The 17,104-nt window shown below is 39.9% G+C and overlaps 1 protein-coding gene and 1 pseudogene across 1 annotated transcript; one reads left to right on the plus strand and one right to left on the minus strand.

The window, feature by feature from the left end:
• Positions 1 to 13,856: 13,856 nt before the first annotated feature.
• Positions 13,857 to 17,092, minus strand: LOC127311673 (uncharacterized). Its single transcript, XM_051342123.2, has 7 exons — positions 16,885 to 17,092; positions 15,488 to 15,594; positions 15,321 to 15,362; positions 15,139 to 15,223; positions 14,511 to 14,601; positions 14,305 to 14,411; positions 13,857 to 14,196 (listed from the first exon to the last, which is right to left on the minus strand). Exons 1-7 carry the CDS (start codon positions 17,013 to 17,015, stop codon positions 14,073 to 14,075), a joined length of 687 nt encoding a protein of 228 aa, XP_051198083.1. The 5' UTR covers positions 17,016 to 17,092; the 3' UTR covers positions 13,857 to 14,072.
• LOC139834195 (NADPH-dependent diflavin oxidoreductase 1-like) lies at positions 15,779 to 16,404 on the plus strand (annotated as a pseudogene).
• Positions 17,093 to 17,104: the final 12 nt, after the last annotated feature.

Here is a 17,104-nt window from a genome sequence, read left to right on the forward strand (position 1 = left end):
AACGTAGGAGCGCTGGACTTTTTATGCACCCGGATTTTACTTCCTTTCTTGTGTTGGAATTGGAGTCCCGATCGGATCGAGCTATCTATTTTGAGATCGGAACGGAAGAACATTACGAACTCTCCTTGTTTGATCATGACCAAACGACCAGCACGGGTGATGCGTTGATCGTTTTTTAACTAAAGCGGTGGCATCCCTGTAATTTAGATAAACAATTAGGGGTAGAAACAGATGGACCAACAAGAAGCCTTAGTTAGAGATAGTTTTCTAAGATGGATTAAGTCCCTGCCTTAGTGTCTTTTCCATCTTTCTTTCTGTTTAGTTTTTATTTCTTCTTTCTTCTTGCTAATCCTCAGGTGACTGAGAAATCGTTAAGTCTCAGTCGACCTGTATGGCTGTTCGATTTACTTGAAAAATGAAAAGTAAAACGCGGGGCTACATGATTCGAACTTCAGACCGTGCAGTGTTAGTTCGGCAAGAGAGACCACAACGTTAGGCAATGCTCCATGTTTTGTTCGTGAGTGCTTTCAATACTACAGTTCATTTTGCACATATTTTCTTTTTCTTTTTTTCTTTCTTTTATTTGTTTTCTATATTCTTTATTTATTTTCCAGAATATTATATGTAGAATCTTGTTCTTTTTTGTATCAATTAACTTTTGATACATTTGAGTTTCGTGCAACTTGTATGTTTTTATCCTCATTATTTTTGACACGAGTCACAATTTTTCTCAAGAAATATGCAACTAGAAAATGTTTTTCGAAACAAGTTGCACTTTCATCAAAAAAGCTCTCAAGTAGGAAGATGATTTTGATATGGGTTGCACTTTTCTCAAGATATGTGCAACTCTATTGGTTTTCGATACGAGTTGCATGATTCTCAACAAATATGCAACTCTCTTAAGAAATATGCAAATTTTCCAAAAAAATGTGCAACTACAACCGGTTTTCGCTACGAGTTGCACTTTTCTTGAGAAACATGTAACCGATCTTGAATTAGTTGCACCTTTATCAAGAAATATGCAAGTAGCAATAGGGTTTTCATAAGAGTTATACTTTTTATCATGATATGTGCAACTCCCACCGGTTCTCCTATGACTTGCACTTTTCTCAAGAAATGTGCAACTGGTCTTGAACTAGTTGCACTTTTATAAAGAAATATATAAGTAGCAACATTGTTTTGATATGAGTTACAGTTTTCATCAAGATATGTTTAACTCGAACTAGTTTCTACTATGAGTTGCACTTTTCTCGAGAAACGTGCAACCCACACCTTTTTGAAGAAATATGCAAGTAGCAATATGGTTTTCATAAGGAGATATGTGCAACTCCAACCGATTTCTGCTATGAGTTGCACTTTTCTCGAGAAACGTGCAACCGGTCTTCAACTAGTTGCACTTTTACCAAGAAATATTTAAGCATCAACATTGTTTTGATACTCCAACCGGTGTACGATTTACACTTTTCTATCAAAATATGTGCAACTCCAACCGGTTTCTGTTATGAGTTGCACTTTTCTCGACAAATGTGCAACCGGTTTTGAACTAGGTGCGATTTTATATTGAAATATGCAAGTAGCAACAAAGCTTTGATACGAGTTACTTTTTCAAAAAAATTGGGCACGAGGTTTAGATGTTACATTTTAAAGAATTTTTTCTCTCTTCCAAAGTCTCACGTACAAGCTAAGTACATTTTTTTTAGAGAAACAAGCAACCTCATTTCACTTTGCTAATGATTCATTCGTGTGGATGGCCGCGTCAAGCCAAGCGCTAGCTGCATGCTACACCGAATCGGTTGGAAGGAAAATAAAAACATGAAAATTAACATGATGCTACACGCCGTACACAAAACCGATCGACTGAGACACAACTGAATCTCAGTCACCTGTGACTCAGCCGCATAACAGTAAAATTGAACAACCTAGGACTCTTCACAGCGATTTGATGTTCTAGCCCGTTGGATCATGTTATTCAACGTCTCAGATCGCCGGATCGTCCCACTAACAGTCCTGGAACTTTTTACCATCAGATTCGCTTGTCCCGTCCAGCTCACCGTGATCGGGCTGCTTCTCCGGAGATTGATCTGGAGGCTTTCTCGTGAGTCAGGTCGATTTGAGTTTGATTGAGTTTGCTCTAAGTTTGGAGGGAGAGGGTGGAGCAAACGCCCTTGGATGAATGGATGTGAGGAGTCGATCCAAGACCTGGCAGGCGCCACGTCAAGTCAACCGAGAAAACTGTTTAAGAACTAATGAGTGAGAGAATCAAGTGATCTTTCATTGATGATTGTTGGGGGTATATATACCCACCGAACAGACGCCTATAAGGCGGTTACAAAGACATCCCTTCGGGATTACAGCGTTTGGACAAAAGTAACTACCTACTTAGCTTATGATCTAAGCAAATCTTAATAACTTCCTAGTTAGCTTAGTATCAAAGCTATCCTATTTCTAACACTCCCCCTTGGACAATGCTGTCTCTTGTATAATCTTCAAGACCTTCTCGCATAGTCTTGAAAGTCTTCTTGCTTTTTATGTGAGGATGTCCTTGTAAACAATTGTGATCTTTGTATCATCTTGAAAGTCATCATCTTTAAAATCTCTCCCCCAAAAACCCTGTGGGAAAAATATGAGGAGAGTTGTAGTTGATATGTTGTTAAAACTCCTTTAAACCCTTTGGAAAAAATAAGGAGAAAATAGTACAACATGTAAAGATTGTTGTCTCCATGAGAACTCATATGAGAAAACCATAGAGAAGGGAAAAACCTCACGAATGAGTTTGGAGAACAATAAATATGCCTTTTGTACTTCCTTTAAAAACCCCAGCGGGGAAAATAGGAGGTACGACATATATCTTGTGTAAATATTGCAAAGAGTGCAATATGATGTGCCACGGAAAACTCCTTTAAAACCCAATGGGAAAAATATAAGGAGAAAACAATGTGGCATATCTTAACACTTGTATTTATATCGTCTCATTAAAAACCTTTTATGAGAAACCATTAGGAAAAACTCATTAAGGGAAAAAGAGTACAATATATGATCTAATGATCATCAACGGGTTATAATTTGGGAGTTTTACTCCCCCTGGACTTTGCAAGACTAAGAGTTGTCTCACGCCAATCCATGAACTTAAATTCAGGAATATGGGAATATGTAAAGCACTGTGAATAAATCTGTTAGATTTCACATGATATGTTTGCAAAGTGTTTATCTCCCTAGTTTGGAAAATATTAATTTAACCCTTATGCATTTGAGCAATACAAGTGGTATAATCTGATAAATAATGGTGGGTGATTCTGTTGAATCTCAACCACATAATCTTGAATGTGGTCAGTTGAGCCTATTTTGTTCTCTTAGTTAGAAGGCTCTTTCATTGAATTCAGTCTATGATATGGCATTTTCGGGATCGGTAATTATAGCCAATGTAGATTACACTATGGTCAAATCTTGATATTCCTAAGGGAATTAATCAAGATCGTTTGAGCCTTAAATATATCGGAGGATATTACTTACACTAATCTTTTAGTTGGGGCTTGCACTTTAAAGAAGTTGACAACAAAATATTCACATTCATGATGTAGTTTGTATTGAGATATGGAACAAGAGGTCCAATATCACTTCATCACTACTACAATGTATGAATGAATTTGTATCCCTCTTAGGGATATTGTGACCATATGTATTTTTGATTTGATTTATCCATATTTAATTTCTCCAAAACTTTATGGACATGTAAAGACTGATATATATGTATTCCAAAGGAATATACTCAAGTTATAAACTTGGTTAATACTTGGTTCAATCCAAATCTCCGTCTTGATATGATTGCAAGGACCTTTCATGTATATTATATACTTTGATGATAAAAGCATTGATATATACAAATGTCATGTAGAATCCAATTAGGGATTTTGTTTATGACAACATATAAGCAATCATCACTGTACGAGTAATCCTTTATAAGAAGGACCTCTTATAGTCAAATGTACCACACAATTTGTGTTTGACTATTTTAAGTCATAGAGTGACTTTTGTATTATTACACATATGTTGCGATTTAATTTTGGATTTGGATTTATAAGTCTTAAGGACTTTAATATAGATATCCAAATTGAGTGACTCATATGATTATGTAATCACTACATCCATCAGCTACATGGATAGTTTATTTATAATTGCCAATAATATTAGTATCGAAACATAATTCCACTTATACCAATAGGGTATGTTACATCATATATAATTGATGTCGGGTCTCTGCGTGAACCCTTGCGCTACAAGCCTCACTTTATCACCACCTCATTGTTTTTTTTTGTTGTTAACAAAAAGTCATTTGCCTTCCAGAGGGAAGATGCTTATGAGGAATAGGTATTACGATGGTAAATATCTCCCTTATTGAGTGAGTGCTATTCTTATTCAATTGCATCCTTCTAGTTGAACCAACATATGAGTGCTTTAGGCACTCTGCCATGGACTTTGGTTCAGGGCCCCAAAGGTTTTAGCAATTTTAAGAATAAATATTTGTCGACAAAATGTAGTCTTTGTTGTATGATTCTGTTGAATCAATAAGATTTGTGGAAATTTGATTAAAATATTTGAACTCCTCATGATTTCCCATAACAATGGAGTCAAGGTGTTTCGATGTCCCAACACCTAAAATTATGTGCACATTTGTGCTGGGTTTGGATGATGAGCATCCACTATGTGTTATTCAACTTGAGGTTGAACTACATTTACTTGTTGAGGATATAATTTCCTCTATTCCGCGGAAGCATGTGAGAATTTATATCTCATGTGGCCAATTTTCTCCCCCTTTTGCTCTCATTTTGGAGGAAAGTGGTTACATTAGGTACCTTCACTCTTTTGGCACATAGGTTGCATGCATAATATGATTTTGTGACATATTTGTCACGAGTAAATGTATGTGGCAGATTTACAATGTGTTGCAAATTTATGACTAAACTTGTCGTTTAGATTCTCAAGTACGTGAATATAAGGACTGAAAGTCTATGACATTTATTATTTATTTATCGGCATTCTTTGTGGTACTAATCTTCCCCTAATGCCGAAAAATGTCGTTATTGCAAATGCAATCAGCGTACGGGCTATCAATAACTCCCTTGTTAGGGTCTTGAGGCATTTGACGGATAAACAATTATACCTAAGTTATTTATCACATAGATCCCAAATTGATGTGAGGGCCCATGATGTACGATGGGGTGGTGATACCGGTATATAACCGAATTATCGCAGATGGGAAATACTTGTTTGATTTCCACGTACTTACTACAAGGGAAAGTAGTATGATAAGCAACTGTAATGATCTAGATTAGATCTACGGCGTGTAAGACCGCATGTCTCCAACAATATGTTGGTATATCAAAATTTTGTTGCAGTGGCCATTTAATTAGTTTGATTCTTTTGACAAAGAATTTAGTTGCACTATTCTGGGTATGTACACGCAGGTACTTAGTAAAATCATGAATGCTCATAAAAAATATTAGTATTGATTTAACCAATATATATAATATTTTGCTCTTAATTTGATAATTTGAGCAATTAATTTAGTAAAATCATGGATCTGTGGAGATTAAAGACCCATGTAAGACCATCCACTAGATGTGTCTATCAATACCATGAAATACTTATATGACCCGGATAGTTGTTGAATAGTCAACAAGTATCTTCTTGAATAAATTCAAGTAATTTGAGTGGAGTGTGAGAGACTTAGAAGAAAAAAAATTCTCATGGCACATTAGGTGCTCAAAAAATCTAATGATTTGAGAATTTTGCAACTTGTAAATTGTGACCAGCAAAATTTCACTAATTTTTCGCATTATCCCTATAATGGGTGATCAAGGAGATTATGAAAAATCTTAGATTCATCAAAATCTGAAAAAATTAGTTTCGACGCAACAAAGTTTAGTATGAATTTACTTCATACATTGAAATGTCATGTATGAGAAACATGATATTAATGGACAACATACCACATTTAATAGTATGCGTATATGTTAAATGACATATTTGGATAGTCATGAGACAAAATGAAGTCCCAAAAATCTATTGGGAATTTTATTCCACAAGAAACATGTTATTGTGAAGGAGTGTATCTCCTGCCGGATTACACTTTTGTTTTCTTCATGATGAAGAATATAAGTACAATCCATAACCATATTATATTCTGGTGTTTATTGAAGTGAGCTTCAAAATTATCGAAGTGACCTTCAAAATTATCCAGTTGAACTCATATTATATGATGAATTTAGGGGAATAATCCAACCAAAAGTCTTGGGAATTGGGATTTCATATGTATAATGATTCATACAATAACATCTTTGATGAACTTGAGAGTTATGTTATCCCCTTTTAACACGGCCATTATGTTTATGCTTGTCATTTTACCTCCACTTTACATTGATTTCTCATGGTTCTTTTCAAGACCATTGAGATTCTTAGTATTATGAGTAATACTTGAATTTCAGGTCGTGCTATATATCACCCGTAGGGTGTATCTAATGAATCTTCATAAGAAGATAACATATATATATATATATATATATATCCTGAAATAAAGACGATGATGTATGTGCATTACCATCAAAGTAGGATGTAAAGTGCATTGAGGTTTTTGAATCAGGCACATATTTGAAATTGCCTAATCACAAAATATAAACTTGGAGTTGATTTTATAGACAACAGAAGTGAATAACATCAATGGACTAGAAATCCTCAAAAGTGAATGAGAACCTATTAACATTGTATTTATACAACAAATATCTCCTTGGTGGAGATTTTAGAGAGGAATAGATATTTATCCATTTTCTCTCATCTAATATGAGTTTAGTGAATTCCTTTGATGGAGATTTTAGCCTTGCATGAGATGATCATGCAAATCATTTACTATGATAGTAAATAAGTTTGTGAAAATGCTTCGATTGAGCATATTAATGGCCGAGGTAATTCCTTAATTAATGACCATGGAGTAGACATTCAATATTGAGATATTAAATGATACTTCTATCAATGCTTTGGACTTCTTACCCAAAGTGATGGGAGATGTTAAATTCATTGCCAAAACATAGATATGTATTTTTGACATTGGTTATTTATAGTGAATACAATTATCACCATATAATGGAGAACCTATAGTAGTTTTGTGAGAAACTCAATTAGTGTCATGTATGATGGATTTTTGTCTTGATAGACATATGACACGATAATAGTTCTATGATGTAGGTTCCATAATTTTATGTAATACCAATGTAAAATAAAGCATATAGTGATCATGCCGGAATTCAATTTTACTTTGATAGTAAAATTTTCATTTGGTAAACAACAAGTATGCTCTAGAGGAACAATTGAATGTTAAGCTAGTGCTTCCATGCATGCCATATATGTGTGTTGATCTCAAATAGTAAGTTAACACATTGTAGATTTTTCCCATATTTATGGAGTACATCTCTCATTAAAACATGGTGGATAATGAAAGATTAAATTTGAGGTAGTCACATATTTTATTGGCAATTGTATCTCATATTTTGAATGAGAATTTCACAAGAAAATTTGATTTAAATTGCAAAATAAAATTGTTGTATCAAATTGCATGTTATATAAAATGCTAGAGGCAAATATATACAACACTATATATTTCAGAAATATGCGAAATTTGAGTAAAATATTCTAGCCCAATATGTGGAAGTTTGAGGGCTTGACGTGGTACTTTTACATGATGTAAAATTGTACATAATTATAATTGTTTCATGCAATTTAGCAAGACCATATTATAATTATTTCATGCAATTTAGCAAGACCATATGATCTGTAGTAGTTGTAATGCTAAAGGCTTAAATGTAAACAACAATAAGCAGTTGGTCGAAAACCTCGGTAATGTAAAAATATGCAAAGTCCCACGAATAGGATGACTCGTCTGTAACATGCAAAAGCTAGAGAGCTAATTTGTAAGTATCAGTTTAGCCTAGAGTCTGAACCAGAAACTACAGGGACATTTGCATAAATTACTAAATCTGAAGGAGTAAACGAAAACAACCAAGAGATAAGGTTTCCTATCCTTCCTGCGTGGATAGATAGGAATCAATGGATTCGTTTGCTTCTGCCCAACTTTGCTGTGCGATGGCAACCCGGCCGGTCGCTGTGGCCACCGCATAAATTTCTGTTGTGGAGCCGATTGAGGAGAAGGGGTGTGAAGGCCTGAAGGGTGGACTCGTTGCATCGATTTCTGGCGCCGCCTAGAGGACGAGCGCACCGCGCGTTGCCAGTGGGCATCGCGGGGCACTGGCCGTGCTGCAGTGCTCAAGAACATCGGCCCTGCGGGTTGGTGGACGGAGGGCACCGCTGCGTCGCCGGCAGAGGCCGCGGCCGCGGCCGCCGCCATCGGTCGTCGCCTTCGCCGCGCCTGGTTGCCACGCCACCACGAGGAACCGGGCCGAGGGCCACGGCCGTCTCAGGAGGACGAGCGCCGGGGCCGGCGTTGCCTCTGCGCTCGTGTGAGCATGGTCGAGGACCGCTGCCGCGGGCGTGGGACGCCGTGATTGTTCGCGCCGGTGCGAGTAGACGAGGGCCAGTGACGAAGACGCCGGCGGAGACGACTAAGCTTCCTCCCTGATATTTCTTTCCTTCCTCTTCTCAATCTCTCATGTTGCTCTCGGTAGAGGCAGTGCTGATAACGTGTTTAAGAACTAATGAGTGAGAGAATCAAGTGATCTTTCATTGATGATTGTTGGGGGTATATATACCCACCGAACAGACGCCTATAAGGCGGTTACAAAGACATCCCTTCGGGATTACAGCGTTTGGACAAAAGTAACTACCTACTTAGCTTATGATCTAAGCAAATCTTAATAACTTCCTAGTTAGCTTAGTATCAAAGCTATCCTATTTCTAACAAAAACAAAAGTCAGTTCAAACTGGCACTAATTAATTACACATGGGAGCAAACGTGCTACATACTACTACATTCCTACTGAACGGCGACACTTTTAGATTTAGCACCCGTTTTTCTTTTAACGCAAATACAGTCGGCAAGACCTCCACTGCGTCAACTTTTTATATATATGGATATGTGCAATGGAGGAAAAAACGAACAGAATTACATCAGCTCTAACCAATCCTGGTTCCATCTCTAAGACTGGCTTAACCCTATGTCTAATATCTTAAAGAGGGTTCTTAAAAAAGTACAGCAGGCAAGCAATCGTAGCAACTTTGAAGATATTTTCTTTTCTTTTTTGCTTCAATCAACATATTAATGAAATGAAAATCAGTATTCCATTCTTCTCCAACCTTCCACCAAAGATTATGACTGAAGTCACATGAGAAAAATAGATGCAGCATAGTTACATCACAATGTTCACCGCACAACACAAATGGTTTATCATCAATAGGGGAATTCTTTATTTCCATAAGATTCCTTGTAATACCTCAGTTCCAGTAATACCTATTGCTATATCAATGTCAGCAAGTTCAAGAGCAGGGGCAGTCCTTGGTACATAGGGAATTTCATCCTTGGTTCCATTAGAGTCCCCAGTAGGAGGCACCAGAAGTGAAAACAATGCACATGCAAAACGTGTCAAGGCCTGGTCATCAAAAAGGCTGGAATTCCTTTTAACAAGATACATACTGACTCCATATTAGAACTTAAATAATCATATGCACTTGAGTACTGCAAACATGCCGTTTAGAAATGTAGACTGGCCTCTGATCTACACGAGAATCATTAACTTTCCGAACCCCCCACAGGTCTCGCTGGACTTGCAGTTCAAGAAACCAGTTGAGGAACCCTTTCCTGACTCAACATAAAATAGAAACCGTAGAACAAGTGTGCACATCAGGATCTGGCATTAAGATATTCCGTATCGTTAAGATTGTGCCATTGTAACTCTTGAAATCTTGATTACATTTTTCTATCTTCTTATCTGGTTCAGATCGCCATCATAACAGCCAATGTAGTACCAAAATCTAGGATATATTTCAAGGTTGCTCCACGCTGGAAGTGCCACTTTTGACCACATGCTTAATACATGGATGTACATGTAAAAAGAAATTATTACAAAGAGGAGCATACAGCCAAGCATCAACAAGAAGCAAAGATTGCCTGGCTCATTCAGCATAGCCTAGATCAGGCTGAGCTGCAGAACCAAAACGATCCGCACCAGGCACCACATCGGCAAAGCAGGCAAGATCGCATCAAGCTGCAGTAGCAGGATCATATAACAAGGGCGTGGCAGGTGAATATTTGGAGGTGTGGGAAGGGCGTCAGCTTGCGAGCTGACTTTGGTCCAAGCAGACTTTGTGGGACACTAGCAGTTTGGACTCTAGGGTATAATTTCACAGTATACTCATGGATTCTGTAATTTCAGAGTAAGAGAGGAGGAGAGTACCTTCTTGCGAATCTTCTTCGGCAACTTCCCATGGATTTCACCGAACATCTTCAGCTCCCAGCCGAACTCGCCGGATGTGTGGAGCACCACATCAACCTCACCGGACGCGTGCGGTTGAGGATCCCCAAGAACCAAGCCGGCCGCCGGGAGCCCCGCAAAGGTCTGCTGGGACAGGGTGAGCTTGGTTGTGGTGAGAGAAGGGGAGCAGAGGGAGGGAGGGGCGGCCGTTTGAGCGGATAGAGGGAGAGGATGGAGAGGTGGGCGGATTTTATCCGGCCATAGCGCGGCAGCGTGGCGTGTGTACAAGGTGAGCGGGGAGATGGAGAAGTCTCGATTCTCGAAGACCTAATCCTGACAGGGCGGCATGACGGCGGTAGCGAACGCGTAGCGGGAGCCCATCACATTTTTGCCCCTGCCATGGGTGTTCGCTTCAACGTTTTAATTGGGCTGGGCTGGCGGGGCCGTGGACGGCCCGTGACTTTGCTCGCCTCAACAGTCCAAATCAGAAACCAACCAAAAAAAAACACGAGTCAGAGCAAACCAAAAATTTGAAAGGGAGGCAGTTTTAGGAAGAGCAGCTCCAGTAGTAGCCAAGTATATGGTGATAACAAGATGAACATAAACCAACGAAATCAAATGAATTTACAGATAAGTCATCCAATTTCTCTAGAACATTTGAACTCAGTCCCAATCAGTGAAGATTACGAATAATGCGAGAGCCAGCTGGACCAATTCAACCAAGAAAAATATGTCCACCTGGCCTCAATCACCAGCCCCAAGGAAAGTGCACATCAAACTGTATGAGAACCAGAAATGTTGAATCTCCGTGCAGCACAACGACTCCGATGCCATGAGAAGTAGAGGCAAAGGCTAACCTAGTAACCTGCCACTTTGCTTGGCTAAACTCTCACTACTTCTACACCAATCACACATCAGACATTAATCAAACAGCAAAAACCACAAACCAAGAAAAATCCTTTAATAACAAGCTCACTTTCCCATTAGAAGGGCGGCAAACAAATAGAGTCAAGTTTGCACATAACAAAATAAATGGATTTGAGGTAGAAAATAGATAGTAAACATGATAACAAAGCTTGATTATCTGATTATCAAACAACAAAATCAAAAAAAAAAAAAGCAAAGGCATCATCTATAAAGATTTCTGACTAATAAGATGCAGCAAGTTGCATGCAGAGTTGACTAAATAATTAAACAAGGAGGAAATCAAGAAATATTCCCTAGCCCCACCTGACCAGCCCCTGAAAAAAAAAGTGGCCAGATAATAATGGAGAAACAGGATATCAATCTCCGAGCAGCACAACGACTCCATTGCCATGAAACAGACGCAAAGGGTAACCTGCCACTTTGCTCGGCTAAACGCACTAATCAGTACTTCTACACTAATCACACATCAAACATTAAACAAACAGCAAAAAACACAAACCAAGAAAATACTTTAATAACAGGCTCACTATCCCATTAGAAGGGCAAGAAAACAAATGGAGTTAAGTTTGCACATAACAAAATTAATGGATTTGAGGTAGAAAACAGATAGTGAATATGATAACAAAGCTTGATTATCTGATCATGAAGCAACAAAATCAAAAAATATGAAGCAAAGGCATCTTCTATAAAGATATCTGAATAATAAGACACAGCAGGTGCATGCAGAGTTGACTAACCAATTAAACAAGGAGGAAATCAAGAAATGTTCCCTAGCCCCTCCGGACCAGCCCCTGGAAAAAAGTGGCCGGATAATAATGGAGAAACAGGATATCAATCTCCGAGCAGCACAACGACTCCATTGCCATGAAACAGAGGCAAAGGGTAACCTGCCACTTTGCTCGGCTAAACTCTCACTACTTCTACAGTAATCACACATCAGATATTAATCAAACAGCAAAAACCGCAAACCAAGAAAAATACTTTAATAACAGGCTTACTTTCCCACTAGAAGGGCCAGCAAATTAACGGAGTTAAGTTTTGATGTAACAAAATAAATGGATTTGAGATAGAAAATACATGGTGAATATGATAACAAAGCCTGATTGTCTGATCATCAAACAACAAAATCATAAAATTAAGAAGCAAATGCATCTTCTATAAAGATCTCAGCAGGTGCAAGCAGAGTTGACTAACCAATTAAACAAGGAGGAAAACAAGAAATGTTCCCTAGCCCCTCCGGACTAGCCCCTGAAAAGTGGCCAGCTAATAGTGGAGAAACAGGATATCAATCTCCGAGCAGCACAACGACTTCATTGCCATGATACAGAGGCAAAGGGTAACCTGCCACTTTGCTCGGCTAAACTCTCACTACTTCTACAGTAATCACACATCAGATATTAATCAAACAGCAAAAACCGCAAACCAAGAAAAATACTTTAATAACAGGCTTACTTTCCCGCTAGAAGGGCCAGCAAATTAACGGAGTTAAGTTTTGATGTAACAAAATAAATGGATTTGAGATAGAAAATACATGGTGAATATGATAACAAAGCCTGATTGTCTGATCATCAAACAACAAAATCATAAAATTAAGAAGCAAATGCATCTTCTATAAAGATCTCAGCAGGTGCAAGCAGAGTTGACTAACCAATTAAACAAGGAGGAAAACAAGAAATGTTCCCTAGCCCCTCCGGACTAGCCCCTGAAAAGTGGCCAGCTAATAGTGGAGAAACAGGATATCAATCTCCGAGCAGCACAACGACTTCATTGCCATGATACAGAGGCAAAGGGTAACCTGCCACTTTGCTCGGCTAAACTCTCACTACTTCTACAGTAATCACAAAAACCAGACCCTAATCAAACAGAAAGAACCACAAACCAAGAACACAACTTCAATTGCAGGCTCACTTAAAATCTTTTTTACGATGAGATCGGCCAGCAAGTAAATAGAGGTTAAATTTCACATAGCAAAAAAAACAATAAATAAATATTGAGGCCAAACCAGAATAGACCCCAAAAAAAGGAGGAAAACGATCCACTTCATCTGACAACAAGCAACATTATCTGAACATCAAACGACCAAATCAAGAGGGCAAGCAGCTGGAAGGCATCTTTTTACCCAGATCGCTAAAAAATACAGCATGTGCAAGCTGAATTGACAGATCAATCAAACGAGATTAACAAAAATGCCCCTCCCGACCAGCCGGCACAAAAGTGGCCAAACAGCCTGAGAACTATAGGAGGATAACCAGCCACTTTGTTCTGCTGAACACTTTCATTAACTATCCTTCTAGCCTAATCAGAAAGCAATCAAAAGCAAAGTACTCACAAATAGGAAGGAATTTTGGTTAACAGTTAAGTTAAAACTATTCTCTCAAGAGAAGACCAAGTAAATTGGTGTTTCAAGTGCTCAATGAATTCAGCTAAAATGAAGACATGTTCCAACATGCTTCTGTATAGTCACACAAACTGAGTACACCACACACTAATTTTCCAGTGTGACTAGAGAACATCTGATTGAATTCAAATAGTAAACAATAACATTGACAGAAGTGACAACACATCATCAATTATACACAAGCAGTGGGTTCTTCACTCAGGGTTAATATCACCATTCAGATAAGGTAAATGTTACATTTATGTCATACATATCATTCAGAATACAGAAACATCACAAGCTCTTTCCCGAGGCCATGACATAAACCTCCAGGCAACAAAAAGTATGCAGCAACATCATTTCATGTACCTATGCAGAAACTTGCGGTGGAAATCACTTCTGATGGTATCATTGATGAACCGTTTTGGTGTCTTGGTCTCTCCACGAGCCTGGTTCTTGAATACAACATCATCATCCCACCTGTGAAGGACACATATAAAGAGCAGGATTATGGTCACCATAAAGCAAGGCAACATTCTTAGAAAAAAGGCAATAATACGACACAAAAAAGAACAATATTGTTTTAACCTTCTCTTCACATTGAAGGAGCCAGCATTATTCATGTTGATCAGCGGGTTTCCTCGCATCAGCTCAGCCTCCTTCAGCTTGGCCTCTTCTTCTGCTTGCTGGCGGTCCTGCAGAAAACACAGGGGCATAGAACTTAAAATTAACCATTTAAACCTAAAGAAAAAAAGCGTACCTCAAAATGATTATAGAGAGAAGAAAACACAAACCTTCCTAAGCTTATCCTCAGCTCTTTCTTTTTTGATCCTTTCGAGCTCTGCCATTAGAGCCTCAGTGTCATCATCGTCATCATCATCATCACTGCATAAAAGTTGCAATTTGATGAGTAAGAGCTAGAATAAACTGAAATGATCAGTTTAAGTACCAAAAAAGGGCCCAAATAAGCAGCCGTGTCCCAAAATAACTCAAGACCCTCAACAAAATGTTGAAACAGTTTGTGCCCCATTCTTTTTTCCATTTTACAATTTGCTGTAAACACGTCCCGACTAGAATGAACTAAGCATGGTCAGGAGTGTATGAAAACGAATCACCCAAATACGAAAATTTATGGTAGATATTACGTATAACACGGAAAGAACCATTTCAGCTCCAATCCATTTATTAATGCAGTTAGAAGATTTACTCCCTCCGTCCCAAAATAAGTGACTCAGCTTTGCCTGATACGAATGTATATAGACGCATTGTAGTTATAGATCCATCCGTATCTAGAAAAAGTTGAGACATTTATTTTGGGACGGAGGGAGTCCCAGTTAATCCCATCCATGCAACATCAAGAAGAGTCTCATCTGTAATTGTACTAGCATGATTTATTAAATACCGAGCAAGATATAAACAGACCTTTCATCGTCACTTCTGGGCTCCACGTCAGAGTCATCTGCATCAATTTCCCGTGGAACTATCTTGTCCTCATCCCGTTTTGAACCTGCAATTGCCAGAAGAACAGAGCAAGTAAATCATCATGCTGCCTTCAACACACGCAAACACTAAACAGATTTTGCTATAGCATTAGTTTCACCGACCTTCTAAGAGCAGGCCTGAACTTTTTCGCCGGTCCCTCTCGTCTGCAAGGAGAAAGAGGTTGAACTTATCGCTTACAATTCACATATGTGGTAACAGCAAAAGACAAACATCACAGAAGAGAATTTATTGCAAGCACGAAAGCGCAATATAGACCCGGAGGTTTTACCAACATAGGACTTATCCTTGGACGAGAAGTGCTTGCGCTCGCGCTCCTCAAGTTCATCCCTGAGATTCCTCTTCTGCACCTCCTCTTGAGTTTGCTGCCCCTCTTTCCTGCACATAAGAGGGCGAAGGTCAGTACATACCGAGAGGAAGATATCTGAGGAAGTCACTAAAACTGCCGGCCAACTTCACTCGGGGTTTGTCTAGGTCAATAAACAAAACAATCGCGTGAAGGCTGAAGTATTAGTTAGCTGTATGTGCTTTAAGTTGATTCTGGCCAAATAGTAAACCCCAGATGAGGAACATATGTACTCCTCCTCTAAAGAGGAGACGACATGGTTCCTGCTCTACATGGCTAGCGTGGCTCTGTACAGATGAAGAGAGTATTATAACATGTTGGATACAGCGAGGATCCCTGCCTCCTCCATGGCCATCAGTTCCTCTCTTGCTCGTTGGACCAGGGACAGGACGCGCACCGTTCCGAGCATTCGTGGAGGAAAGGGTGTGCAGAGTACATCAGAACCAGGAGCTCCTGTTCTATTCTTCTTTGGCTGTACAAACCAAGATAATGATTTTTTGTGCAAGGAATTCTGGCTAAGCCGTGCCCAGGAGCAGGGGGTGCTGTCCCTTGAAAAGGGTGGTGGTTTCTTCGCTGCTTTTCCTAGGGATCAACCTCATCAGGTCTATGTGCAAGCCAAAACAAGGGAGCAGCGCGGCGCAAGAGTGCTGAACATGCTATCCTCTGAGGAGGCCGCGACATGCGTTGCTGGTTAGTCTATCCACCACAGAATGCCCGCTGACGTTACAGCTGCGTTGCAAGGAGTTTTACGCCAACAGGGTGGTCTTCCAGTAGAAGATGTTGAGGTGTGGCCGACGAAACTGAGAATATGTGGTGGATTTATCGCCGAGACCTGGTCATAATTGGGATGCATGTCGAACTTGCACGGAGTATTATGTTTCCAAGGAAAGTAAGCGCGTGGGTTTGTTGCTCTGTGTAGAAATCGGCCTACTCCTAAAAACCTTGAACCAGGTAGCAGCAAGTGCGTTTGCAGACGATGGTGGAGCAAAGTGAGTTTACCGGCCAATTCATTCATGCTCTGAAGAGATGCAAAACAACTAGAGAGTAGGCGGTATACCAGCCCCAGCTTGGGGCGAGGTAAGAGAGCTGGTGGTGGGCGTCTGTCCGTAGCAATTTCTACCGCACACAGCTGAAGAGCACGTCCAGCCACCACGGTCTGAACCCGGTGGTAAAAACCAGTTCCCCACGGGGACGAACCCTATCCCTTTCCCACCGCCGAATTCAATCATCAAGCAACTAAACGCCGTGCGCGCGCGCGCGCGAGATCCCTGAGCCGGCAGGAGCTGGCGGACGAGGATGGATGGATCGGTGAGTGGTGTTACCTGGGCTTGAGGGAGGTGTGTGCGGCGAGGTCGCGGGAGGAGTACTTCCCGGAGGGCCCGAAGATGCGCGTCCCGCCCTGCTCGTTCCCGCCCTTGGCCGGCGCCCACGTCGGCCGCGCCGCCGTCGTCATCTCCCCTTCCGATCTCTACGCCGCGCGCGGGGGATCGAAACCCTAGCCGACCTCCGCTTCTCTCCTTGGGATTTGTTTGGGGGCGAGAG

The sequence above is a fragment of the Lolium perenne genome, chromosome 7, assembly GCF_019359855.2.
Source record: "Lolium perenne isolate Kyuss_39 chromosome 7, Kyuss_2.0, whole genome shotgun sequence".
Lineage (NCBI taxonomy): Eukaryota > Viridiplantae > Streptophyta > Magnoliopsida > Poales > Poaceae > Lolium > Lolium perenne.

Excerpts from the sequence above, each read along its gene's own strand:
- LOC127311673 (XM_051342123.2), bottom strand. The coding sequence starts at position 17,015 with ATGACGACGGCGGCGCGGCCGACGTGGGCGCCGGCCAAGGGCGGGAAC. Across the intron at positions 15,224-15,320 it reads TTCAGGCCTGCTCTTAGAAG|GTTCAAAACGGGATGAGGAC; the intron begins GTCGGTGAAACT and ends TGGCAATTGCAG. Across the intron at positions 14,197-14,304 it reads TCCTTCAATGTGAAGAGAAG|GTGGGATGATGATGTTGTAT; the intron begins GTTAAAACAATA and ends TGTCCTTCACAG.